The sequence below is a fragment of the Corylus avellana genome, chromosome 8 (genome assembly GCF_965113065.1).
Source record: "Corylus avellana chromosome 8, dhCorAvel1.hap1.2, whole genome shotgun sequence".
Classification (NCBI taxonomy): domain Eukaryota; kingdom Viridiplantae; phylum Streptophyta; class Magnoliopsida; order Fagales; family Betulaceae; genus Corylus; species Corylus avellana.
Window position 1 is genome coordinate 8948086 of NC_142497.1, and position 26054 is coordinate 8974139.

Consider the following 26054-nt stretch of genomic DNA (forward strand, 5'->3'; position numbering starts at 1 on the left):
CTTAACACGCCAGACACGTTACTAACATTTAGTAACGTGTCAACCCTATTGACACGTTACTAAACTACTGTAACTAATTCCACAATTTTTCGTAGTGAAATTTCTTCACTTTGCCTCTCAAATCTCTCTCTCTCTCTCTCTCTCTCTCTCTCTGTGTGGGTGTGATATATATTCGATGAGGTGTTGTTTGGCGTGGAGTTTTTGGGCCGTGGAGTGCTAAACCAATGCGCATGGCCCAAGTCCAGCCCATACCAGATCAGAGGACCTCACCAACAGTTCTCTCCATAGGCTGCCTCAAAGGCAGCTCCAAGGTCGACGAGTGGACCGGCGAGAGGGTATTTCAAAAAGTATGTTTAATTAATTTTTATTTTTTAATGATTATAATGGGGCAACTATGGTATTTCATAAGTAAAAGTGGTGTTGTAGTGGGAAGAAATACATAAAAATGGTCATGCTCGTGCGAGACACTTGACCACTTTTTCATCACTTTTAATGTTTGACGCAGATTGAATAGTTTTTTTTTTTTTTTTTTTACAAGCGAGGGTAGTTTAATATATCTAAATGTCACATTGATACACTACAAAAAATACAGTGTCTTTTGACGTGGCAAACAGAAACACACTTTTTTCCATGTCAATAATTATTGACATGGCTACAGTGACACGTTAATAAAAACTTTATTGACGTGGCACATTTCCGTACGTCAATAATTATTGACGTGCCATTTTAACACGTCAATAATTATTGACGTGTCGAAATGCCACGTCAATAATTATTGACGTGTCAAAATAGCACATCAATAAATAGTGATGTGTGATTTTGACACGTCAATAATTATTGACGTGCTATTATTTCACACGTCAAAAATTAATTTATTAATAATATTAATTATTTGTACCTATATTAATTAACAAAATTTAGCTAATTGGTTATCAAAATTAGATAACAATATTAATTGGTTCCTATTAAATAAATTTTTCCTACGAGTTTTCTCTCTAGACATAATAGCTAGAGGAGAAGAAAATATTCCACTTCTGATCTACGGTGGTGGGGACTGAATTGTGCAAGGGAAATTGCTGTTTAGGGTGAGAATAGTTGTTATGGAGGAGGATCTCTCGAGGCTATGTGGGAAACTCTGTCTTGATGAGGGAGAAACAATGGAAGTGGCGATATAGCCACGATCGGTCGAAGGAGTTTTTTCACTTGGAAAGTTCTGTGTGGTTGGGAAACTGCTAGTAGATCATTTTGTGGGGAAAGATGTAATCAGACGAACATTGGTTAAAGTATGGCGTCCTTCGGGAAGTCTTTCTTTCAAGGTGTTGGGTGAAAACGTTTTCTTGGTGGAATTCGAGAATGAATGAGACAAAACAAGAGTATTAGAGGGGAGGCCATGGATCTTTGAAGGGACCCTATTCTCAGTAGAAGAGTTTGATGGGCGATCCTCACCGGCTGAAATAATTTTCGAGCAAGCGGCTTTCTGGGTCAGAATGCTCAATCTTCCTCTGGCATGTATGGGAAAGGAGGTAGGTTTACAGATCAGAACCACGATGGGGATAATGGAGGATGTTGATACTGACGAGAAAGGAGTAGGGTGGGGAAAATTCTTACGAGTCAAAATTAGGCTTGATTTAACCAAACCTCTTCTGAGAGGTAGGGTTATCAACCTCCTTGGCAAGCAGACGCTGATAGGGTTTCAATATGAAAAGCTACCAAAGTACAGTTTTGATTGTGGCAGAATTTGGCAAGGGCGGAGGGGATGTATGGTGCAAGGAGGGAATTGATCTAAGGAAACGGAGAAGCAGTATGGTCCCTGGATGCGAGTACCATCTCCACGACGGCGACGAGACTTCATGAGTCCTCGTATTTTCGAATAGAAAGATGAAGAGATGAGAGATGAGCATAGCTCTCAAGCAGGGGCTCGAGGACGCAGACATAGAAGCTGCAATTTTGCCAGCGAAAGCAGCGAAACAGCAGCTTCATGGGCTGGTATACCAGAAAAAGGAAAAACTCCGATGAACACCAGTGTAACGCCGGTAAGCGAAGGAAGAACCGTTACGGATGAGGGGAGTCTTAATGGTAAGGGAGTAGACAAAGGCGAGAATATTGGGGCAGCTATTGATGGGTCGGCAATTAATGTTTGTGAGGGCTCAACAACCGTTATGGAAAAAAAAGGAGAAAATAACAAGGAAGAGCAGTGAAGGGAAGAAAATATTCTAAATGCCGTAAGGGATCTGAAGTTAAAAGGAAAAGAGACAGCAGTAAATATGAGTGGGCAATCCCATGAAGGTGCGAAATGGAATGAGAAAATATGGAAGGAGAAACCAAAAGAAGCTTCTATACCATCAAGGCAATTGAATGTGGGGGACAAGGGTGAGCCATGTGGGGCACTAATGAATGAGAGATTATCTAATGATGGGGGAGCCTAGGCCCATGGGATGCAAAGATGGAAACGCCGTGCACGAGCAGGCCAAATATGCCCTTCTGAAGCCCATATAGCCAATTCGGTGGGGAAAAGAAAAAGTTCAAGTGGCCAAGGATTTGAGTAGGAAGAAGATCAATTGGCACAAAATAGGAGGTTGAAATACAAGGGGAACAATGACTTTGTACTGCGGGATGAAGATGATGACAGCGAGAAGGGATCGGGCTTGGCGGGGACTGGTGCACAGCCCCGCTGGCCGGTATGAAAATTTTATGTTGGAACTGTCTCAGGCTTGGGAACCCTGAGACAGTTTGGGAGCTTTACTGTAAGGTAAAAGTTAAGTGTTTCGATTTGGTTTTCCTAATGGAAACCAAATTACGTAGCAATAAAATGTCTGTGATAAAACGACGGATGGGTTTCAATAACATGCTAGTTGTGGATTGTATAGGGAGAAGTGGAGGATTGGCCTTACTTTGGAAGGAGAACTTGGGGATTGAGATACAAAATTACAGCATTAGGCATATCAATGCGACTATCAACCCCCTAAACTCAGACCCCTGGATTTTTACTAGCTTCTATGGCCATCCAGAGGCACATAGAAGGCATGAAGCATGGGGACTACTAAGATATTCGAAATCTCTGGTGCCTGGCCCTTGGCTATGTGCAGGTGATTTCAACGAAATCATTGACTCATCAGAGAAAGTGGGTGGAAGGCGAAGGCCCAAATCTATGATGGCGAATTTTAAAAATACCTTGGAAGATTGTGGCTATTTGAAGTTGCCTGCAGGGGCCCAACGTGCACTTGGAACAATGGGAGAGAGGGGGAGGAGTTCATTATGGAGAAATTAGACAGATTGGTGGCCAACGATGCTTGGCATGATCGGTTTCTCAATGTAGAGGCAGTGAAGGAAGCTGCTACGTTTTCTGATCACCTTTCAATATTCATCAATACTGTGGGCAATCCGGTAACATGTAGGAAGACACGGGGCTTTAGATTTGAAGCCACGTGGGCTGAAAACAAAGAATGCAGAGAAATCATACGGAAAATATGGAGAAAGAAGGTCAACATACAGAATTTGTGGCAGTCGGTGGCTGGAAAACTAGATGCAAGCAAAAAAGGTTTCAAGGAATGGCAAAGAAGTCAAGGAGGCAACGTGGGACAGCAAATATTCCAGCTGTCCAAACAGCTGCTGGAGGCACAAGCAGCATATGAGGAGATTGACACGTCTTTGTTCATAAAGATGAAAATGGAGCTGGAAAAAAAATAGCAAGATGCAGACCTCTTCTGGCAGCAGAGGGCGAGGGAAGACTGGGCTAGGTTCGGGAATCAAAATTCACGGTACTTTCATGCGTGTGCAACTCAAAAGAAAAAGGCCAATTTGATTACGGGAATTACTGATGAATTTGGGCAAAGATGGGAAACAAATTATCAAATCGGGGTTGCTTTCACCCGATATTATCAAAATCTTTTTATTACGTGTGGGCCCAGACAAATGGAGAAGGCACTGGAAGCTGTTGAGCAGAGAGTAACCCATTCCATGAACGAGTCTTTGTTGAAGGCTTTTTACGATGGAAGAAGTGGGGACCGCTTTAAGTCAAATGGCTCCTTTAAAAGCGCCCGGCCCAGATAGTTTTTCAGCCAATTTTTTTCAGAAAAATTGGGCAGTAATGGGTGAAGAGGTTAGCAAAGCTGTAATTTACATCTTGAATAATGACACGATGAATAAAGAGCTAAATTCGGCTTATATTGCATTAATAGCTAAAATAGCCAATCCAAATTCTGTCACTGAATTTTGCCCCATTAGTTTATGTAATGTTTTATATAAACTGATATCCAAGACACTGGCGAATAGATTAAAAATTGTGCTCCCTGATATTATTTCACCCAATCAAAGTGCATTTGTCCCTGGCTGACTAATAACGGATAATGTTTTGGTGGCCTTTGAGACTCTGCACTCCATGAAGTCGAGAATGTGGGGGAAGGTAGGTCATATGGCGGTCAAACTCGATATGAGTAAAGCCTATGACAGGGTGGAATGGGATTTTTTGGAAGCCATTATGGAACGAATGGGGTTCGCGAGTAAATGGATCCAGTTGACAATGATGTGTGTTAAGACAGCCACATATAAGGTTATTGTGAATGGCTTTCTTACGGGTCGGATTATCCTATCGCGGGGGATCCGACAAGGAGATCCTATCTCACCTTATCTCTTTTTATTGTGTGCAGAGGCTCTTAGCTCCATGTTGACACGGGCGGACAACAACGGCGAATTGCCTGGTGTTCCAACCTCAAGGCGAGGGCCATGTTGAAGTCACCTCTTCTTTGCTGATGATAGCCTGCTGTTTTGCAAAGCCATTCCCTTGCACTGGCGACGGCTGACCAAGATCCTAACAACATATGAGGAAGCATTGGGACAAAGGCTAAACCAAGCCAAAACATCTATGTTTTTCAGTCGTAACACGCCACTTGAAACACAGGAGGAAATCTTAAGACTGTCAAGAATCCCATCAACGCAGAGATACGACAAATACCTTGGTTTGCCAGCTCTAGTTGGGAAATCCCGAAGGCAGGCTTTTAACAGTATAAAGGAGAGAGTATGGAGGAGACTTGGTGATTGGAAACTAAAATTGCTGTCACAAGCTGGGAGAGAGGTTTTGCTAAAAGCTGTAATTCAGGCTATTCCAACATATAGCATGAGCATGTTCCTTTTACCTAAAGGTCTATGCTCCGAGATAAATTCCATGATGTAGAAATTTTGGTGGGGCAGTCAAGAGAATGGCTCACGAATACATTAGATGAAATGGAGCCGAATGGGGCTGTCCAAAGAATGTGGTGGTATGGGCTTCAGAGATTTGGTAAGCTTCAGTAAGGCTCTTTTGGTGAAACAGTTTTGGCGTTTATTGAAGTCTCCTGAGAGTTTAATAGCAAGAATTTTAAAGGCTAAATACTATCCTTAAGGTTCTTTCATGGACGCAAAATTGGGGGCGAAGCCGTCTTTCGCATGGAGAAGTATTCTAGGTGCAAGGGACATTCTTGAAGAGGGCCTGTTGTGGAGAGTTGGAAATGGTCAGTCAATAAACATATGGGGTGATAGATGGATCCCCATTCCTTCAACTTATCGCATCCACTCCCCTCCGAAGGTCATATCTCCGTGTAGCAAGGTCCACGAGCTTTTTGATGGAGAGATGCGAGGCTGGAACCAAAGTCTAATGTCAAGCATCTTTTCAAAGGAAGAGATAGCTGCTATAGTTTCCATACCTATAAGCCAAACGGACCAACCTGACCTCCAGATATGGAGATGTACAAATAATGGTTTGTTTTCGATAAAAAGTGCCTATCACCTAGCAAAAGAGATGGAGATGAGGGGGAGCCCGGAAGGATCGGTGAGGACCAAGGAGAGTATTTTGTGGAAGACCTTATGGAAGTTAGCAATTCCAAATGCAGCAAAAAATTTTCTGTAGAGGGCTTGTAATAATCTTGTGCCGACAAAGCATAATCTCCTTAGGCGTAAGATTGTGAATGAGCCTTGGTGTCCAATATGTGAAAAGGAGCTGGAAACAGTTTACCATGCTTTGTGGGGCTGCCCAGCAGCCATGGATGTGTGGGGAAGCAATAAGAGGACGTTCCAGAAATGTGCTATAGAGGGTGAGAATTTCATGAAGACGGCAGAAAACATTCTTTCAAGAAGTGGAATAGAGGATTTCGGCCTCTTTGTGCAGGTTGCACGTCAGGTATGGTTTAGAAGGAATAAGTGGGTACATGAAAAGACTTTCATTCATCCAAACATCATCATCCAGAAGACTAAAGTGCAGGTAGAGTTGTTCAAAAAAATAAACGAGAAGAGGGTGAATAAAAGTGACGAGGAAAACAGAGCCCAAAACAAGAAGTGGATGGCCCCTTCTCCAGGTTGGCACAAGGTGAATTGGGATGTGGCTATTGACAAAATACATGGAAGAATGGGGATAGGTATCGTGATTCGTGAGGAGAAAGGAAGGGTTATAGCGGCTGTGAGCAAGACTAGAATGGGATTATTGGAGCCGACGACAGGGGAAGCATATGTAGCATTTCTTGCTGCCTGCCTAGGGAGAGATATGGGATTGCAAAATTTAGGGTTGGAAGGAGATGCGAAACAAATTGTGGAGGCGGTAAATTCTCACACGAGTACATGGAATAGATTCGGACACTTAATAGATGACACAAAGAGCATTCTATTATCTTTTCCAAGATGGAGATGCGGTTTTGTATTTCGAGAAGCAAATGAGCGGCACACAGACTGGCGAAAACGGCTTCAACAGATGTCAATGATAGAATATGGAGTTTTACAACTCCAAATTGTATTAGGGATATCGTATTGATGGAGCAATTAGCTCCATCTTGTGATTGTTAGGGGAGCCTTGATGTTCCACTTCCTATCATCTAATCAATGAGAATACTCAATTTTTCAAAAAACAAAAAAAATAATAATAATAATAATTGGTACCTATTAAGTAACAAAATTTAGTAGGTATATATATATAATTGGCATATGTCGTCATATATTAAGAGATATATTCAAACCCATTAAAATTTTATAAAACTAGTTAATGCTCTTGTCTCTTATACGCAATGCTTTCACTATATATAGTTATTATATGTGCTTTGCATTATTTAATTTATGGTTATTAATTAATATTAGGTAACAAAATAATTATGGCTATTAATTAATAATAAAAATTATGCAATGCTTTCACTATAGATGGTTATTTTATATATATTTGCTTTATATTCTTTAATTTATGGCTATTAATTAATAGTAGGTAACAAAATATATATGGTTATTAATTAAAGTGATATAGTATTAATACATATCACGTTTTCAATATTGTAGGAATATTAATACATATATGTATTATCTTAGTTTTAAGTATATAGTATTTTTTAAGAAATAAGTGATCATATAATTTTCTTCTCTTATTATTTTCAATATATTTTCTTCACATGTCAAATGTAACACGTCAATAACTTCTTGACGTGTCACATTTTGATACGTCAATAATTAATGACGTGCCATTATTTCACACGTCAAACATTAATTAATTAATAATAATAATTATTTGTACCTATATTAACTAACAAAATTTAATTAATTGGTTAACAAAATTAGATAACAATATTAATTGGTACCTATATTAAGTAACAAAATTTAATAGGCATATATATAATTGGTATATGTCGTCATATATTAAGAGATATATTCAAACCCATTAAAAAACTAGTTAATGCTCTTGTCTTTTATATGCAATGCTTTCACTATATATGGTTATTATATGTACTTTGCATTCTTTAATTTATGGTTATTAATTAATATTAGGTAACAAAATAATTATGGCTATTAATTAATAATAAAAATTATGCAATGCTTTCACAATAGATGGTTATCATATGGGTTAAATTCACTTTGCCCCCATAAAGTTTTAGGAATTTTTCAATTCGAACCCCAATGTTGAAAAATTGACAATGTATCCCCCTAATGTTTCAAAAATTTTCAATTCAAACCCTCTGTTACTAATTTCCGTCTAATTGGACGAAAATCATCCTACTTGCGTCTCACGTGGGATTTTGATGCCATCTATTTCAATTTTGCCCCCATTAAAACCAATGAAATTACGTAATTACCCTAAATTTCATTGGATTTAATTAGGGTAATTACGTAATTTTATAGGTTTTAATGAGAGCAAAATTGGAATAGAGGGCATCAAAATCCCACGTGAGACGCACGTGAAATGATTTCCGTCCAATTAGATGGAAATTAGTAACGGAGGGTCTAAATTAAAAATTTTTGAAACATTAGGGGGTACATTGCCAATTTTTAAACATTGGAGTTCAAATTGAAAAACTCCTGAAATTTCAAGGGAGTAAAGTGAATTTTCCCCTAATAATATATATGTGCTTTATATTCTTTAATTTATGGCTATTAATTAATAGTAGGTAACAAAATATATATGGTTATTAATTAAAGTGATATAGTATTAATACATATCACGTTTTCAATATTCTAGGAATATTAATACATATATGTATTATCTTAGTTTTGAGTATATAGTATTTTTTAAGAAATAAGTAATCATATAATTTTTTTCTCTTATTATTTTCAATATATTTTCTTGACGTATCAAATGTAACATGCCAATAATTTCTTGACGTGTTACATTTTGACACGTCAATAATTATTGACGTGCCATTATTTCTGCTCTATCCTCGTAATTTTATCAATGAGAACGTATTCCTCTTTCTTCACAAAAATTAATTAATTAATAATATTAATTATTTGTACCTATATTAAGTAACAAAATGTAATTAATTGGTTTGCAAAATTAGATAACAATATTAATTGGTACCTATATTAAGTAACAAAATTTAATAGGTATATATATAATTGGTATATGTCGTCATATATTAAGAGATATATTCAAACCCATAAAAATTTTATAAAACTAGTTAATGCTCTTGTCTCTTATATGCAATGCTTTCACTATATATGGTTATTATATGTGCTTTGAATTCTTTAATTTATGGTTATTAATTAATATTAGGTAACAAAATATATATGACTATTAATTAATAATAAAAAATTATGCAATGCTTTCACTATATATGGTTATTATATATATGTGCTTTATATTTTTTTAATTTATGGCTATTAATTAATAGTAGGTAACAAAATATATATGGCTATTAATTAAAGTGATATAGTATTACTACATATCACGCTTTCAATATTGTTGGAATATTAATACATATATGTATTACCTTAGTTTTAAGTATATAGTATTTTTAAAAAAATAAGTGATCAAATAATTTTTTTCTCTTATTATTTTCAATATATTTTCTTGACGTGTCAAATGTAACACGTCATTAATTTGTTGACGTGTCACATTTTGACACATCAATAATTATTGACATGTGAAAACGACACGTGCAATTATTTCACACGTCAAAAATTAATTATTTAATAATATTAATTATTTGTTTTAAAAAAATTTTAGATAACAAAATTTAATTGGTATCTATTATATTAGGTAACAAAATATATATGGCTATTAATTAATAATAAAAATTATGCAATGCTTTCACTATATATGGTTATTATATATATATGTACTTAATTTGTATTCTTTAATTTATTTGGAAATAATTAATATTAGGTAACAAATATATGTGGTTATTAATTAATAATAAAAATTATGCAATGTTTTCATTATGTGATGACTTTCTTGACGTGTCACATGTGGCACGACAAGAAATTCGTGTGACACGTCAATAATTTATTGACGTGTCAACTGTAGAAACGTCAATAAACCTCATCGAGAATTGACGTGGGAGCATTGCATATGAATCAATGAGATTGGAATTTCAAAAAAAAGAATTGACGTGTCAACTGTAGATACGTCAATAAACCTCATCGAGAAGGTGCGAGCTCAACTGGACCCCTTTTTCTTTTCTTTTTTTCCTTTTCCCTCCTCTTTTTCTTTCTCCTCCCGCGTGCGCCCACGGCCTTCTCTTTCAAATAAGTTTGATGGGGTTTGTTTTGTCATATTGTTTTTTTGTTTTCCTCTTCCTTATTTTCTTTCCTTTCTCCTTGTCCTTTCAACTAATTTATTCTCCCAAATTCCTTCTATCTGCTTGTGTTTCATTTCTCACTTATATATATATATATTCTTTTTTTTTTTTCCCTTCTTCTTCTTCTCACGTCCACCTCCCTTGTTTGTAGCTTAAACAAAAGAAAAGAAAAGAAGACAAGGAACCTGCGAGGGAAGAGGAGAAAAGGTGACGAAGAAAGAGAAATGGAGAGAGAAGGGAAGGGGTCTGAATATTTGGGGATTTTAAGGTATAAATGCTTGAATTTTAGTTATTCTAGATCTATTAATCTCTTATATAGAAGTTTTTTTTTTTTTTTTTGTTAAATTTGCTAACCCACTTTTAGATTTGTTCTTCGACATTATTTGGGGGTTTGAAGTATTTTAGGAATTGCTACCGGATGTTTAGAGATCGGAGTACTTGTGTAGTGAATTCATGATGAGATTTTGGGAATTTTCATTCAATAGTTAGATATATATGGGTGTTCAACATTTGTTGGGATTTATATGGGTTTTAAGTTGCAACTGGATTTTTGATGATAAATTAAACATGAAGTAAATTTAATCAAGAAAAAAAAAAAAAACTTCTGGAATTTTTTTTTTTTTAAAAAAAAAATTGTGATTTTTTTCAATATTTTTTTAAACTTTAGTGACGTGTCAAAAAGTGGCACGTCAATAATTTATTGATGTGTTTGAAATTGACACGTCAAAAATTTTTTTTGACATGCCACTTTTTGTCACGTCAATAAATTATTGACATGGTGAAACTGCCACGTCAAAAACAAATTTTTGACTTGCCAATTTCTGACACGTCAGTAATTTTTGACGTGTTAAAATTGGCACGTCAAAAAATTGAAATTTTTGACACCCGCCTTATTAACCTTTGACACACGTCAATACTGACGCGTAAAAAAAGGTTTCTAACATGTCAATATGCTTGACACGTCAGAAACTATTGGTCAACAAAAACCTGTTTTTTTGTAGTGGTAGTTTGGTGGCATAAATGAAAATGTGGTGATGCTTAAAGGGCCAAAATGTATTTTCTACTTGTTTTTATATTGGGATGTCCCAAATTAAGTGACCATGCTCAAAATGTCAACCAAAAAAAAAAAAAAAAATCATATTTACCTATTACTCATAACTCTTTACAGAAGAACAGACATGATGCTCATCAAAATAATGTATATCTTTTAAATAGGGTAAAAGGCAATTGCCAAGGATGACTTATTTTCTGTTCTTAATTAATGGCATTCTACTTACAAATGGTGTGTGCGCGTGCGTGTTGTGTGTGTATTCATGGAATCGTGTGCATGTTATGTCTGTGTATTTCTCCACATCCATTTTTACAAATATAAAATTAAAATAATTTTTTGATGTTAGTCTTACCCTATTTTCTTCTAGTACATAATGAACGTCTTCTTGAAACCACAACTTACTGCGTTTGCCTAGTTCTTTGGGCGATTCTTGACGAACAATTTCTCTACCAATATCTTGCAATAGGTCAAGCATGACCAATGTATCCTTATCAATAGTTATGAGAGACTTCTCCACAAGTACTATAATACCAATATCTGGAAAGAAACCACAACTGTCTAGTATCTTAGTAACATATTTATCATTTTACCCTTTGAAGAAGCATGCAATGTCAAGGAAAATATTCTTCTCACTTTCCTCAAATCCATCATAACTTAGTTGAAGTTTTTCGAAAATATTTTTCTCTGGAATTCTTTTGTAATTTTCTAATGCACTTTTCCAATAATGTATATCTCTACCATATAGATCTGAACCTAGCATGGTTAAAGCTAGTGGGAGGCCCCCAGCATAACGTAGTGCATGTTCTGTAAGGTCCACAACATCATCATGAGGTTTGTCACTTTTGAAAGCATGTAGACTAAAGAGCTGAAAAGCTTCATTGTGATCCAATTCATTCATCTTGTGTGTTAAATCAACGTTATGCTTAATTAGCAAGTGTTCATCTCTTGTTGTTATAATGATTCTACTTCCTGAACCAAACCAATTAGGTTCTCTAGCTAATGCTTTTAATTGACCAACTCATCCACATCATCAAGAACTAAAATAACCTTTTTACAACAAAGCCTTTCCTTTATGACATTGATTCCTCGATCAACATTGCCAACCTTCAAACTTGAGTTGCCTAGGATCTCAGAAAGTAGTGTCTCTTGCAATTGGACGAAACCGCACTCTTTCATTGAAGTCTCTCTAACATTTGCAAGAAAACAACTATCTTTAAACTGATAAGCAAACGAGTTATAGATCGCTTTGGCAATAGTTGTCTTACCAATCCCACCAGATCCGAAGTTTCCTATCATGCGTATGTCACTCATCCCAATATGTAAAAGCTGCTCATTGATATCTTGTATGCGAGACTCTATTCCAACTGGATATTTGGCAACACTTAGGTATGTGCACTTTACTATTCTTGAAACCACTTGAACAATTTCGTTGATGAATTTACTACGACTGCAAAAGGTTTAAAAAATAAAAAAATCAAATGAGTTACACCTTCCACATAAAAAACATAGTAATATGATCTACTGACAATTTCTTTTTTCTTCTCTTGCAACAAGTGATAATGATAGGAGACAAGATAGGAAATAATCCTTCCATCTCTATATCTCAATCCTCCTTGGATTGACAGTTCTCAAATGTTTAATCTTTTAGTAAATTGCATTTTTTTCATCGTGCAAACATTGAATAATCTTTAATATTCCCAATAAACTTTAGAATAAAGCAAAATACCCTAAAAGTTAAATACTAGATGGATGCAAACACTACCATTAAAATTGGTATTTAAATCTTATATTGTGAAGTGTAATCTTTATCTTTTTCACTTTTTTAAGGACACGGCTTAAAATATTCTTACATTAAAATAGTGTTTTGAATTGATTAAATTTATATAGTTGCCCAAATTAATGAGAAAAATTAAATAAGAACAATATATATATATATATATATATATATATATATATATATATATATATGAATGAAAATTAGAGGTCTAGAATGAAGGAGCTTGCGTGGTCGAAAATACCCTTTTCTCTAAATGCCACCCGGATAAATTGGCCACTTTATTCAGGGCTGCCTTCATGAAGCTGTCTTGGTGTTGAGCCAATGCTTCTCCAAAATTCTTCTTTTGATGCCGTACGTCGGATGAATCTACTTTGTAAAACACCGGTAAAACAATTTGTTGGTTTGATTCCCTGCACCAAAGGATCTCGATCAGCTCACCCAAGCACCATGTAGATGATGCATAGTTTTCAGAGAGTACAACAATTGAAGTCCTTGAATCTTTAATGGCCTTGAGAATTTCCGGTGAAATTTCTCCTTCTTCTCTAAGTTTGTCATCCATGTAGGTGTCGATTCCCTTTTCACACAAAGCTTTGCATAGACGAGCAGTAAAACTGAGGTGGGTATCTTCGCTTCGAAAGCTCAAGAATACATCGTGACGCCATCGACGGCCGAAAGAAGAAGAGGATGATTGGAAGGCCATGGAAGAAGCTCTTGGCGTATGAAAGCCTGATTATTATTTACAGCAGCGACAAAGCGACTCATCTATTTCCATGGCCATAGCTTTAACTACTCATCATCTTTTCTTTAGTTAAAGCAACCTCTTTTGTAGCCGTAGGATACGAATATAAAAAAGATAGAATTTATCATGTTAAATTCCGAGAATACATATTTAATTTTATAACAGAAAAACTAATATAAATAATAGTCTCTTAATTATCATTACATAAAACTATATTAAAAAAACCCTATTTTGAACGACCCACGTTTTTCAACTTCCGTCAACGTCAGTCCGATGAGGGTGAGTCTCAAGGCAAATAATACGCCATTGGATTCGCGTTTGGTCGGGGAAAGGCCCGCGTTGCTGCACTTACATCAACGTCAGTTTCAGAACCGGGAAATAATTCGCCATGAATTTCATGTCGTTTATGTGACATTCATCCGTTTAAGGTCTTCTAATCTTCTCATTTTTCTTTGATTAAATTCAACGCGCATCTTTTATTACTTTTTATATTCTTTTTGTTTTCAATATTCTTTTCCTACTAGAGATTGCTTTACTAAAAATATGATAAAAGTAGAAAGGTAGGCATCGTCTTCTCCATATCTCTCTGAAGTTGCAGTAATCAGCCTTACAGACAAAATGGCTTCTTCCATGGCCATCCAAGCAGCATCTTCCTCACCCTCTTCTTCTTTCAACAGTCGATGGCCTTTCGATGTATTCTTGAACTTTGGAGGCGAATATGCCTGCGACAGTTTTACTGCTAATCTATTCAAAGCTTTGTGTGAAAAGGGTATCCATATTTACATAGATCACAAACTTCGAGGAGATGAGATTTCACCAACACTTCTCAAAGCCATTAAAGAGTCAAGAACTTCAATTGTTGTGCTCTCTGAAAACTATGCATTATCCACATGTTACTTGGCCGAGCTGATGGAGATCCTTGAGTGTAGGAAAACAAAGCAACAAATCCTTCTATTAGTATTTTACAAAGTTGATCCATCGGAAGTACGGCATCAAATAAAGAGTTTTGGTGAAGCATTGGATAAACATGAAGAGAGATTTAAAGAGGATACATTCCAGAGATGGAAGGCAGCCCTGAATAAAGTGGCCAATTTGTAAGGGTGGCATTTACAGAAAAGGTATTTCTCGTGTCCCTTCATTCTAGATTTTTTTTTTTTTTTTTTCTATTTTTTGGCTCATTATTTATTTTTTGCTGATTTGGTATCATTACTTTGGTTGACTATATAAATAAATTCAGTCGATTAAAAACACCATTTAAAATTTTTAATGCATGTAAGAATATTTTAAGGTGCCTAAATTGGTGAGGACATGGTACCACCCAAACTCCCAAAGTTATTATATTAAATATTTTATCTTAAATTATTGAATTGCAGAATGCAATACTGCAGATCTCATGAGATAGAAATACATATTTTAGGGGTAAAGAACTTCTATTTTAATTAGTGTGTTGGTTAAGAAATTTATTTTACTTAAAGTTATACGTAAAATTTTAGAAAAGTTAACTATAATCTTCAAATTACTACTCACTCTAAGTAATTTGTTATTCATTTTACGAGAATAAAAGAAATTCGAGGAATGTGAATAAAAAAATATTAATTGAAATAGAAGGTGAACTAAATAAAACATTCTAATGAAAAAAATATATATATTAAGAAATGCAATGACATTTTAGAGTAAATAGCGAAAAAATACTCTTGGTAAGTATCAACAACGGCAAAAGCAAATTTCAGAATGGAACAAAAAAATTAAAGAAGTTTAATAATACATATAAAGACTATGAAAAGTATGACTGTAATTGAGGGAAGACTTGTGGTCAATCTATTCGAGGATTGAGATTTAGGGAAGGAAGGATTATATCCTATCTCATTGCCTCCCATTGTCATTTGTTACAACAGAGAAAAAAGTAATTGTAAGTGGATCATGTTCCTATGTCTTTTCATATGATTACTTTAACTCATTAAATGTTGTTATATCTTTTGCAATGGAAGGAATGAATCTAAATGCATCCATGAAATTGTTCAAGTCATCTTAATAATAGTAAGTCATACATACTTAAAGGTCGCCAAGAATCCAGTTAGATTAGAGTTTCATGTACAAAAAATCAATGCGCTTTTAAATATTGGGGTGAGTGATATACGCATGTTAGGAATCTTTGGAGTTGGTGGAATTGGTGAAACAACTATCGCCAAAGCAATCTAAAACTCGATTGCTTATCAGTTTAAAGATAGTTGTTTTCTTGCAAACGTTAAAGAAACTTCAAATAAAGAGAGTGGCTTGGTTCAATTGCAAGAGACACTTCTTTATGAGATTACAGGCGACTCAAGTTTCAAGGTTTGTTGTAATGCCCCGGAATTTTCAAAGTATTTAAATAGATTATTTTGATGATAATGTTATTTTGATATTCATTTTAGCCTATGATTTTAATTATTGGAAAATTTATGATATTACAAAGAGTGGTAATTAGAGAATGGTAATTGGTGAAATAATAGGATAGTAAAATGGAAGGTAGAATAGTCAATGGTAGGTATAATAGTATTAGTAGAAGGAGAGTAGCTTTATAGATGGATACTAGTAGATAGAGATTTATAGATGGATACTAGTAGATGGAGATTTATAGACAAGTACTAGTAGATGGAGATAGTTTCCTATAAATAGAGTCCTCACCCTTCACAAATTTCACCACTCCTCTCCCTTCTCTTCCACATATTCTTCCTTCTTCCGTTTTCTACTCGGTCTTTCTTCTTTCTCTAAGTGTTTACACGAAACAGAGAGAGACAGGGCGAGACAAAGCGCTGCAAGAAAGAAAGAACACGAGAGAGAACGGACTCGAGAAATTAGTTTCAAAAGATATACTAGTGGTGTTAGTCAGATTGGAGCAACTAGATCATTCAGACCACTTTTAGCTTCAGTCTAGAAGTAAGTAAATTCACTACTCCTTCTAAAATTATTTCATGTCATGCTATTTATTCATTCTTGTATCAAACTGTAAATGATTATTTTATATACCTGTCACTGAGATATGTTGCATGCATGAATGATTTCTAAAAGAATTATTTAGAGAGTTTCTATTTCTTTAAACGCTTTCTAAGTATAACAAATTTATATTTGGAAAAGTTTCCATTTTTGAGAAAAGAAAGTTGAGAAATGATGATGATTATAAGAAAGAAGAATGATGAAAACCCTCCTACATATTGCCCTAAGATGCATCAAAAGAAGTACAAAGAAAAGTACAAGAAATGAGTTAAATGTTTATGAAATGAGAGCACATGTATGGGGGAGAGTATTTTTGGCCCCAAGATAAGATGAGATGAGTTCGGTACCGATACTCAGATGGAGGCGAAACCACTGAAGGAGGCTATGCCAGAAGGTGGTATTCCATCAACAGATCGTTGAGTGCACCAAGAGAAAGAGTTAATTGACGGTCGGGGCATGGCTGAGGCCTCAGTTCAGTGCCATGGTCACAGGACCCGCAACCCTCGTACATAGGGGTAACAGTGTACATAGGCCCTAATATGAGAAAATGATAATATGATCTACAACGATGATATACTATGATGATTTACAATGATGATTTACAACGATGATATACTATGAGAATTTACAAAGATGATTTATGACGATGATCTATTACTAGATGTAATAGTACGTATATGTTACGGGAGATGCAACCGTATATACATGTATTATTACGGCTGGATGTATATTTATTTGTGAAAACGATTTTCAAAACTGAGAACAAGGAGTAAAACTATTTGTGGTTGTCGATTTTACTTGCTGTGCCCCTTTTGGGCTCATTCAGTTTTATTTCTTGTTTTCAGGTAGAAAGGATGCTGGAATAGGAGGCCGGAATGGGGGCGGGAATAATTATTAACTTTCACAGTCTTTTCATATCAGTTATTATAATAATATGATTTTTCGCAACTAAAGTTTAATGTTTCCTAATTTCGCTTGTAATAATATCTCTTGAAGAATGTTTTATACATTAATCGTATCCTTTAAAATCAAGTACTCTGATAGACCTTATAGATCTTTGCAAAGACTTTTGTTCAGTAAGAAGAAAAGTGGCAAACTCAGCCTTAACGGGCTAGGGATGTTACATTTGTAATATTCATCGAGGAATCAATGTGATAAAGGAAAGGCTTTGTTGTAAAAGGATCCTTTTAGTTCTTGATGATGTGGATCAGTTGGTCCAGTTAGAAATATTATTTGGAAAAAAAGATTGGTTTGGTTTGGGAAGTAGAATTATCATAACAACTACAGATGAACATTTACTAACTATGCATAAAGTTGATTTAACATATAAGATGAATGATCAGCTCTTTAGTCGACACGCCTTCCAAAGTGACATACCTAATGATGAATTTGTGGAATTCACAACACTTGCATTACGTTATGCTGGGGGCCTCCCACTAGCTTTAGAAGTGCTGGGTTCATATCTATATGGAAGAGATGCACATCATTGGAAAAGTGCATTAGAAAAGTATAAAATAATTCCTGGAAAAGATATTCATGAAAAACTTAGAATAAGTTATGATAGGTTGGAGGAAAGTGAGAAGAATATCTTCATTGACATTGCATGTTTTTTCAAAGGAGAGGATGTGGAATATGTCTCTAAGATACTAGAGAGTTGTGGTTTCTTTCCAGATATTGGTATTAAAGTGCTTATGGAGAAGTCTCTCATAATTATGGATGATGATAGATTGGTCATGCATGACTTATTGCAAGATATGGGTAGAGAAATTGTTCGTCAAGAATCACCAAAAGAACCTGGCAAACGTAGCAGGTTGTGGATTCAGGAAGACATTCGTCGTGTGATAGAAGAAAATATGGTAAGACTCACATAAACAAAAACAAAAAACAAAAATTATTGTGTTTGTAAAAATGAATGGAGAAACACATATGGATGCACACGCAAACACACTAAGGCATGAACGCACGCGCACACATAGTGAAATATTCATGCACAAACACAAATGGACACGCACACACAACACACACCATTTCTCTCAAAATAGCTATGTTAGTTGTAAGAACTATGAAGATTAAATAAATCATCATAGGCAATAAGTAAATATGTCAAAAACAATATTGACAGTTTTGAGTAAGATCACTTTGGGTCATTCCAATAATAGAAACAAATTACCCAAGTCAAATTACACTTTTCCCCCATAAACTACCATTAGTGTGTCACTTACCCTTCTAACTTTAATTAGTGCAACTTAGACCCTATTTTGAAGTTTCAGTGTCAATTTGCCCCCTCCTTAAATTGTATAAAAAGCAAGTAAAATGACTAAGTCGTCCTTAACATAAGACATGCCGATTTTTTTTAGCTATAGAAATATTCTATATTATGATTTTGAAAATTGACATAATGGGTATTTAATTAAGAATGATATTGGCGTGTGTTTTACATTTTGAGATTCTTTTTTTTACATAAAGGATTAATTTAGTATTTTCATATATTTTCCATCTATCTTAACGCTTGATTTGGGTAGAGGGGGAAACTAGCATCAAAACTTCAATATGGGTCCGAGTTGGGTAACTTAAAATAAAATGATAGTTTAAGGAGGTCAAGTATGGCTTTCTGAAATTTGGAGTAAGTCTAAGTGCAGTTTTTATTTTTTATTTTTTAAAGAAAATACAGTACTTTACCCTCGAGCTACAACCACTTTTTACACTTAGACCACCAAACTTTAGTAATTGATACCTTTCAATTACCTTCCGGACAATGGGTTCGATCACCTCCTACATGCAAAATGGGGGTGGTCAGATCACTCCCACAGCCTGTGGGGGTTTGTTTGGCCACCCCAAAAATCCCTTGGTTTCTTTTAGTTGTTTTTTGTTTTTTGTTTTTTAATAAATTTAATCTTTTCAGTTTTTTTTTTTTTCATAATATTAAGGTATTTTGGAAAGTTGACACAAGTCTTGCGTGCCAATGCAAAAATAGTCACGTTTGGCATTCATGACTATTTTTTGTGTCAATTTTGATGCCAATTATTAACAAAGTGGTTTTTTTGTAACAAAGTAGTTGTTGTAAGGGTTCAGGTGTCACTTTTTTAAATTTGGTGGTATAAGTGTAAAAGTAGTGATAGTCGGGCCTTTCAAGAACAAATGGAACGCTTTCTACTTCAGGAACAAGTATAATTTCTCCTTCAGGAGCAAGTATGTATAAAAAAATTCTTTTAGATAACTTTCTAATTTTTTCTTTTTTATTATAGTTTATATTATGAAATTATTAATATATTTCATATTATATAATATAATAGATTTCATATTAAGATAAAATAAATTATAACTATAAAAAGAAGTTATAACTATAATATTATAATATATAGTTAAGTATAAGCGTCTCTTATTCAAATCATTCAAAATACCTAGTAGAAAGAAATATAGCAAAATATATGGAAATAAATTGCGTCCAATAGGATTTGAACCTACTGATCTTTTTTGGAATAAATAAAACAAGCTGGGTCTTTTGAACGACAATTGGTATCTTTATTACATTAGCCAAAACTTATTTGTTCTTGTTCATTTCTATCACAACAAGATGGACTTTACCTAGGCTAAGAATAGACCAACTATTAAATCTGGGATGGAAATTTCTTTTAACTATTTCTCTTGGTAATCTATTATTAACAACTTCTTTCCCACTTCTTTCACTGTAAAGGAATCCTATATTCTCAATTTGTGGCTTGTCTCAAACAAGAGAAAGAAACAAACATAAAAATATTCATAGATATTTACAATATGTTCCCTATGGTAACTGGGGTCATGAATTATGGTCAACAAACAGTACGAGCTGCAAGGTACATTGGTCAAAGTTTCATGATTACCTTATCCCATGCAAATCGTTTACCTGTAACAATTCAATATCCCTAAGAAAAATTAACGCAACATACTGGGCTAGATTATGAAGTATAGGTTTGTTACCTTTTCATATATACATTTCCCCAAAAATAAACGCAACATACTGAGCTAGATTATGAAGTGTTTGTTACCTTTTCATATATATATATATATATATATATATAAACAAAATTATAATTCTAGCAAATGGTAAAATATGGAGAAGTTTATGTTTTGACCAAAATTATAATTCTTACGTATTGTCTTACTAGGAAACAAACAAAATTGAAGGCATATTGATAGAGTTGCTTGAACGAGATTTGATACAATTGAGTTCCAAAGCCTTCATGAAGATGAAAATGCTCAGATTGTTTATAAGTCGTAATGCATACTTTTCCGGAAGGCCTAATTATCTTTCTAATGAGTTAAGATTGCTTGATTGAGCCGAATGTCATTTGCAATCTTTGTCATATAATTTTAATGGAAAAAAACTCGTTGTGTTTAGAATGCATAATAGCCTCTACAAGGAATCGAATCAGGGATTCAAGGTACAATTATTATTTTTATATTTTTTTTCCTTTAAATTATGTTGTAAACTGGGGCAGAACTACGTTCATGCATGGGGTAGTAGTCCCCAAAATTTTAAAAATTTCTTAATATATATATATATATATATATATATCAGAATGCATACTGCGCAGTATTCTGACAAGGACAGGGTCCTTATCCAACTCTAGGACAGGGTACTGACCAAACTTAATTCCCATCCTATTGACATCAATTTCAAACCTTGAAGAGAAAAGGATTTGAATATCAATATCAAATTTAACAGTTGACAAACTAATCTCGTTAACTGAGAATGGATAAAGCAAAGCAAGAAAAGGCATTCCAAGAATTACTCTTTCACCTATATTCTTGACAAGAACAACAGGAATGTGAAAATGAACATTATGCTGGCAAACATACGCATTTTTTAATTCAAAATCAATGTGCATTTTGTTTCCACTCGCAGAGTCCATCTTTTGAGTAGATAAGCATTATATATATAATGAAAAAGACCCTTCAAAACTAATTTTTCACCTCCCAAAACTTTTTTTTTTTTTTTTTTGTTTTTTTTTATAGTTTCCCCCCACACTTGAAATTCTAGTTCTGCCCTTGGTTGTAAACTTATGTAAAGCTAATTTATCCTCTCTTTTTGTTTACAGAATTTTCAAAACATGAAGATTATGGAATTCTCTGAGTGTCATTTTCTAACAAAAATTCCGAACAAGTCAAGGACCCAAAATTTAGAGAAATTATCTCTTTTTGAATGTGAAAGTTTAGTTGAAGTTCATGACTCAGTTGGATTCCATGATAAGCTTGCCTCTTTGACAATTATGAAATGCTCAAATCTTATCAGCTTGCCTAGAAGCCTCAAATTGAGATCTTTAGAAGCTCTTTACCTTGATGATTGCTCAAGCCTTCAGAACTTTCCTGAAATTGATATAGAAATGGAATGCTTAAGATACATTTCATTCAACGACATTCTTATAAAGATCTGCCTTCAACCATTGGGTATCTTACTGGGCTTCGCCAATTATATATAAAGAATTGCCCAAACCTTATGCATCTCCCAAGTAGCATTCCTCAATTGCAACATCTTGAGGAACTTTCTATCGAAAATTGTTCAGAACATTTCAAGCTTCCAACTAAGGTGAGGGATGAAAAACAATCCTTGCCCTCAATCGTGTCCATAAAGGAATCTGAAATTTCATCAAGTACAGAATTATTGTCGTTGCTACCTCCAACAAATGCAAGCAATTTAAACAATGGTTGTTCCTCAACAGTGTTTCTAGCACTGAGAGATTTGGATCTTAACAACTGTATGCAGCTATCAAAATCCGATTTCCTTGACATACTTGATTGATTTTCTGCTTTGGAACGGTTAAATCTATCTGGGAGTGATATTGTCAGTCTTCCTACATGCATCAAAAGCTTTGTTAGATTGAGGGGCCTTCTATTGAATGATTGCAAGCAACTTCAAGAAGTTCTACAACTTCCACCAAATATAGAAAGTATAAGAGCTCGTGGATGCGTTTCATTGGAAAGTTTTCTAGAAGTATCAAAAAAATTTCAGTTCGATACAAGCGAGTTACGAGCGTTAGATTTGATTGACTTGTCTGGATGCTACAAAATGCTTGTGAATATTGGGAATCCTGAGGCAAATCCTTTGTTGGATGAGGTGTGTGTGTGTGTCTCTCTCACTATTTTATACGTGTTTGTGTGCCTTGGTTTATAAATTATATTGCTGAAAATTCATGATATTCATTTAATAGGGACATCTGAAGGACTACTTTGGTGGCATTATATTTCCGGGAAATAAGATTTCAGAGTGGTTCAGCTATCGTAACGAAAATTCAAATAGGAAGTGGTGTGAAATAGGTATTACTGGGGTCCTGTACTTGGATGAGATCACAAGATCGAATTGCTTTTTGTGCTGTTATTGGACCCATTCCTGCAATCTCACCGGTAAAGGTTGCCCAACTTATATTGCAAGAGTTACATGTAATTTTATTAACTCAGATCATGTATGGCTGGATTACTCCACTCTAGAATTTTTTGAACCGGAGGGGGGCAATCTGGGATTTGAGTTTTTTGTTGATTCACGTTCGTTGTTCATTAAAAGTTGCGGAGTCCATTTGATACTCGATGAGGATGTTGATGTCTATTCGGATGTAGCTAATGAAGAAATTAAAAATTCAAGAGATTCAATCGATGGTATTCAACCATCCAAGAGGCATTGTGATGATGATGATGATGATGATTGCGACTTGGAATCCAATTGGTACACACAACATAAGAGGCTTTCTTCAACTTTGGGTTAATCACAACTAAACCAATCAGGTAACTCCCAACACTGAAACCTGCCCGCATTTTTCAGCTGAGCCAATTCATGTAGATGGATTTGGATGGAACTCCTTCCTTTGTGAGGAACCCATTCACCTCCTAGTATTGGTACATGGTCAGAAAAAAGTTGTGGTTTTTTAGAACATCACTACAAAAATGGGGATAATTTTTGACCAGAGGTTTTTGACGTGTCAATGGTATTGACACATCAAAGACCTCTTTTGACGCGTTGTTTTTGACGTTCATCAACGGTCGAAAGGGTAGGTGTCAAAAAACCAAGATTTTTGACGTGTCTACAGTGACACGTCAAAAACTTTTGACGTGTTGGAAATGCCACGTCAAAAAAAAAATTTTTGACGTGCTAAAATGACACGTCAAAAAATTTTTGACGTGGCATTTTTAACACGTCAAAAAGTTTTTTGACATGGCAGAAATTGACACGTCAAAAATCTTTTTGACGTAGCAAAAATGACACGTCAAAAATTTTTTTGACGTGGCAAAAATGACACGTCAAAATTTTTTTTGATGTGGCAAAAATGACACGTCAAAATTTTTTTGACATGTCATTTTAACACGTCAAAAATATGAACGTGTGGTTTTTGGCATGTCATGCAGTTTGACACGTCAAAAACCTTCTTTTTTTTTTTTAATAATTTAATATTTCTAATCCAATATTCAAATATTCCTGATATTCCAATACAATAATTCATATATTTCTAATATTTCTAATCCACATATATTTCAAATATTTCTAATCCATAATCCACATACATAATCCACAATCTATAATCCAACCCATAATACACATCCATAATCCAATCCACATCCATAATCCAATCTACAATCCAATCCAATCCAATCCAATCCATAATCCACAATCCATAATCCAATCCAATCCATAATACACATCCATAATACAATCCAATAAACATCCATAATACAATCCAATCCACATACATAATCCAATTCAATACATAATCTAATCTACATACATAATCCATAATACATACTCCAATCCAATTCATAATCCAATCCAATCCATAATCCACATCCATAATCCATAAGCCAATCCAATCCAGTCCAATCCAATCCATAATACACATCCATAATCCACATACATAATCCAATACATATATATATCAAATATCCAATAATATATATCCAATATCCAACACAACACAACTTCATTAATAATATATATCCAATATCCAATAAACAAAATATCCAACACATACTTCATTAAACAAAATTCCAACACACATACTACAATTCAACACAACACATAACAAAACATATATATGCATCGAAAAAACGTTTTAACACAAGGCACAACAAATATACAATAAAACATTTCTGGACTTATCTACTAGAAATAAGTTTAAATTAGTCTCAACAAACATATAGTTTGATTACTATATACAAAACAATAAACAATAGTATGTATATAGAACTTAACAAACAGTGATGACCAGCCCTGTGGCGCCCAACTCAACACAATCATTCCCCAACTCTTACTTTGCATTACCTGCAAATGAGTTGTGAACCAATAATAATCAATACAAAAATGATTATGTACTCTATAATATGATGCAAATATACGTAAGTTCTAAAATGGACCGCTGTAACTAGGGGTTTCTAACAGTTATTTCTAACAGTTAACAATTGTTATAAAAACAAAATAAAATATATCATTACCTCTGGGGGGCGCAGATCCAGACGTCGACCCGAACATTGCCTCGATCTGGCATAAACGAGCCTCAATCGTAGCATCTTTCTCTGCTATCTGGGCTTTTTGTGCTTCAATCTGCCTCGCCATCTCATCCATTGCACTTTTTGTTGTTGTCCGCTCCTCTTCAAGTTCTCTAATTCTATCTGTCATTTGTGAGAATGAGGCGCTCTAAGAATTTTGAGACCGTGTCTGGACGGTGTATAGTATGAATGTATGCTGCCCCGCACCGGCAGCACATTCGGACCCAGCTGGCGGACCCTGCCAGCATACTCAGGCTTATTTCCATGCGCCTGAGCATACGCGTCATTAGGTGCCCACCGTATTGTCCCTTCCGTCATGGTCTTAGTATTTGCCGGGTCAGTAGGCATCAATTCCTTCATCCTCTCCTGTACATTAAAAAACAAGTTAGTATCTCGTTTAAGGAACGTTAATCATAAATAATTTATCAAAATATATATGCTTCAGTACTTACACATCTGTCCCTGACCACGTCATTCGGATAGCCACCTTCCTTGTATGTGTGAGTCTTGACGTAACTTTCTGCTCGAGTTGGAGGAGTGTCCCCCGCGGATACGGTCTGCATAGAAAATATATCAATACAAAAAAAAAAAAAAAAAATTAAGAAAATAATCGACCTAAACAACCGATTATATATATATATATATATATATGCAGTAAAGATATATAAATACCTCTTGATATGTCACTCTAGCGAAGCTGATCGACCCGGTGCAGTGAGGCGTGTTGTTTTTTGCTCGCAATTCCTTCGTCTTGACAGCAAACTCCTATATGTATATCACTCTTAAAATGTCAGGCATAACCCAATTACAATTAATGAAACTAAACAATTACAATTAATTCAACTAGCCAATTGCTCCTTTTGTCTTCCTATTCAAATATATTCATATGTTTCTTTACTATATATATATATATATATATATATATATGCAATTGATCATGTTGTTTCAAAACACAAATTAGATTGGTCATTGGGATGGATCATGGAT

The 26054-nt window shown here is 34.8% G+C and overlaps 1 protein-coding gene and 2 pseudogenes across 1 annotated transcript; 2 read left to right on the top strand and 1 right to left on the bottom strand.

Annotated features, from left to right (window-relative positions):
• The first annotated feature begins 4411 nt into the window (after nucleotides 1–4411).
• Nucleotides 4412–5170, top strand: LOC148584087 (uncharacterized). Its single transcript, XM_088518734.1, has 2 exons — nucleotides 4412–4713; nucleotides 4873–5170. The coding sequence occupies exons 1-2, from the start codon at nucleotides 4412–4414 to the stop codon at nucleotides 5168–5170; spliced, it is 600 nt and encodes a 199-aa protein (XP_088374860.1).
• A 4792-nt stretch (nucleotides 5171–9962) lies between these two features.
• Nucleotides 9963–13547, bottom strand: LOC148584088 (disease resistance protein RPV1 pseudogene; annotated as a pseudogene).
• A 669-nt stretch (nucleotides 13548–14216) lies between these two features.
• LOC148584089 (TMV resistance protein N-like) overlaps nucleotides 14217–26054 on the top strand; it is a 34629-nt pseudogene continuing 22791 nt past the window's right edge.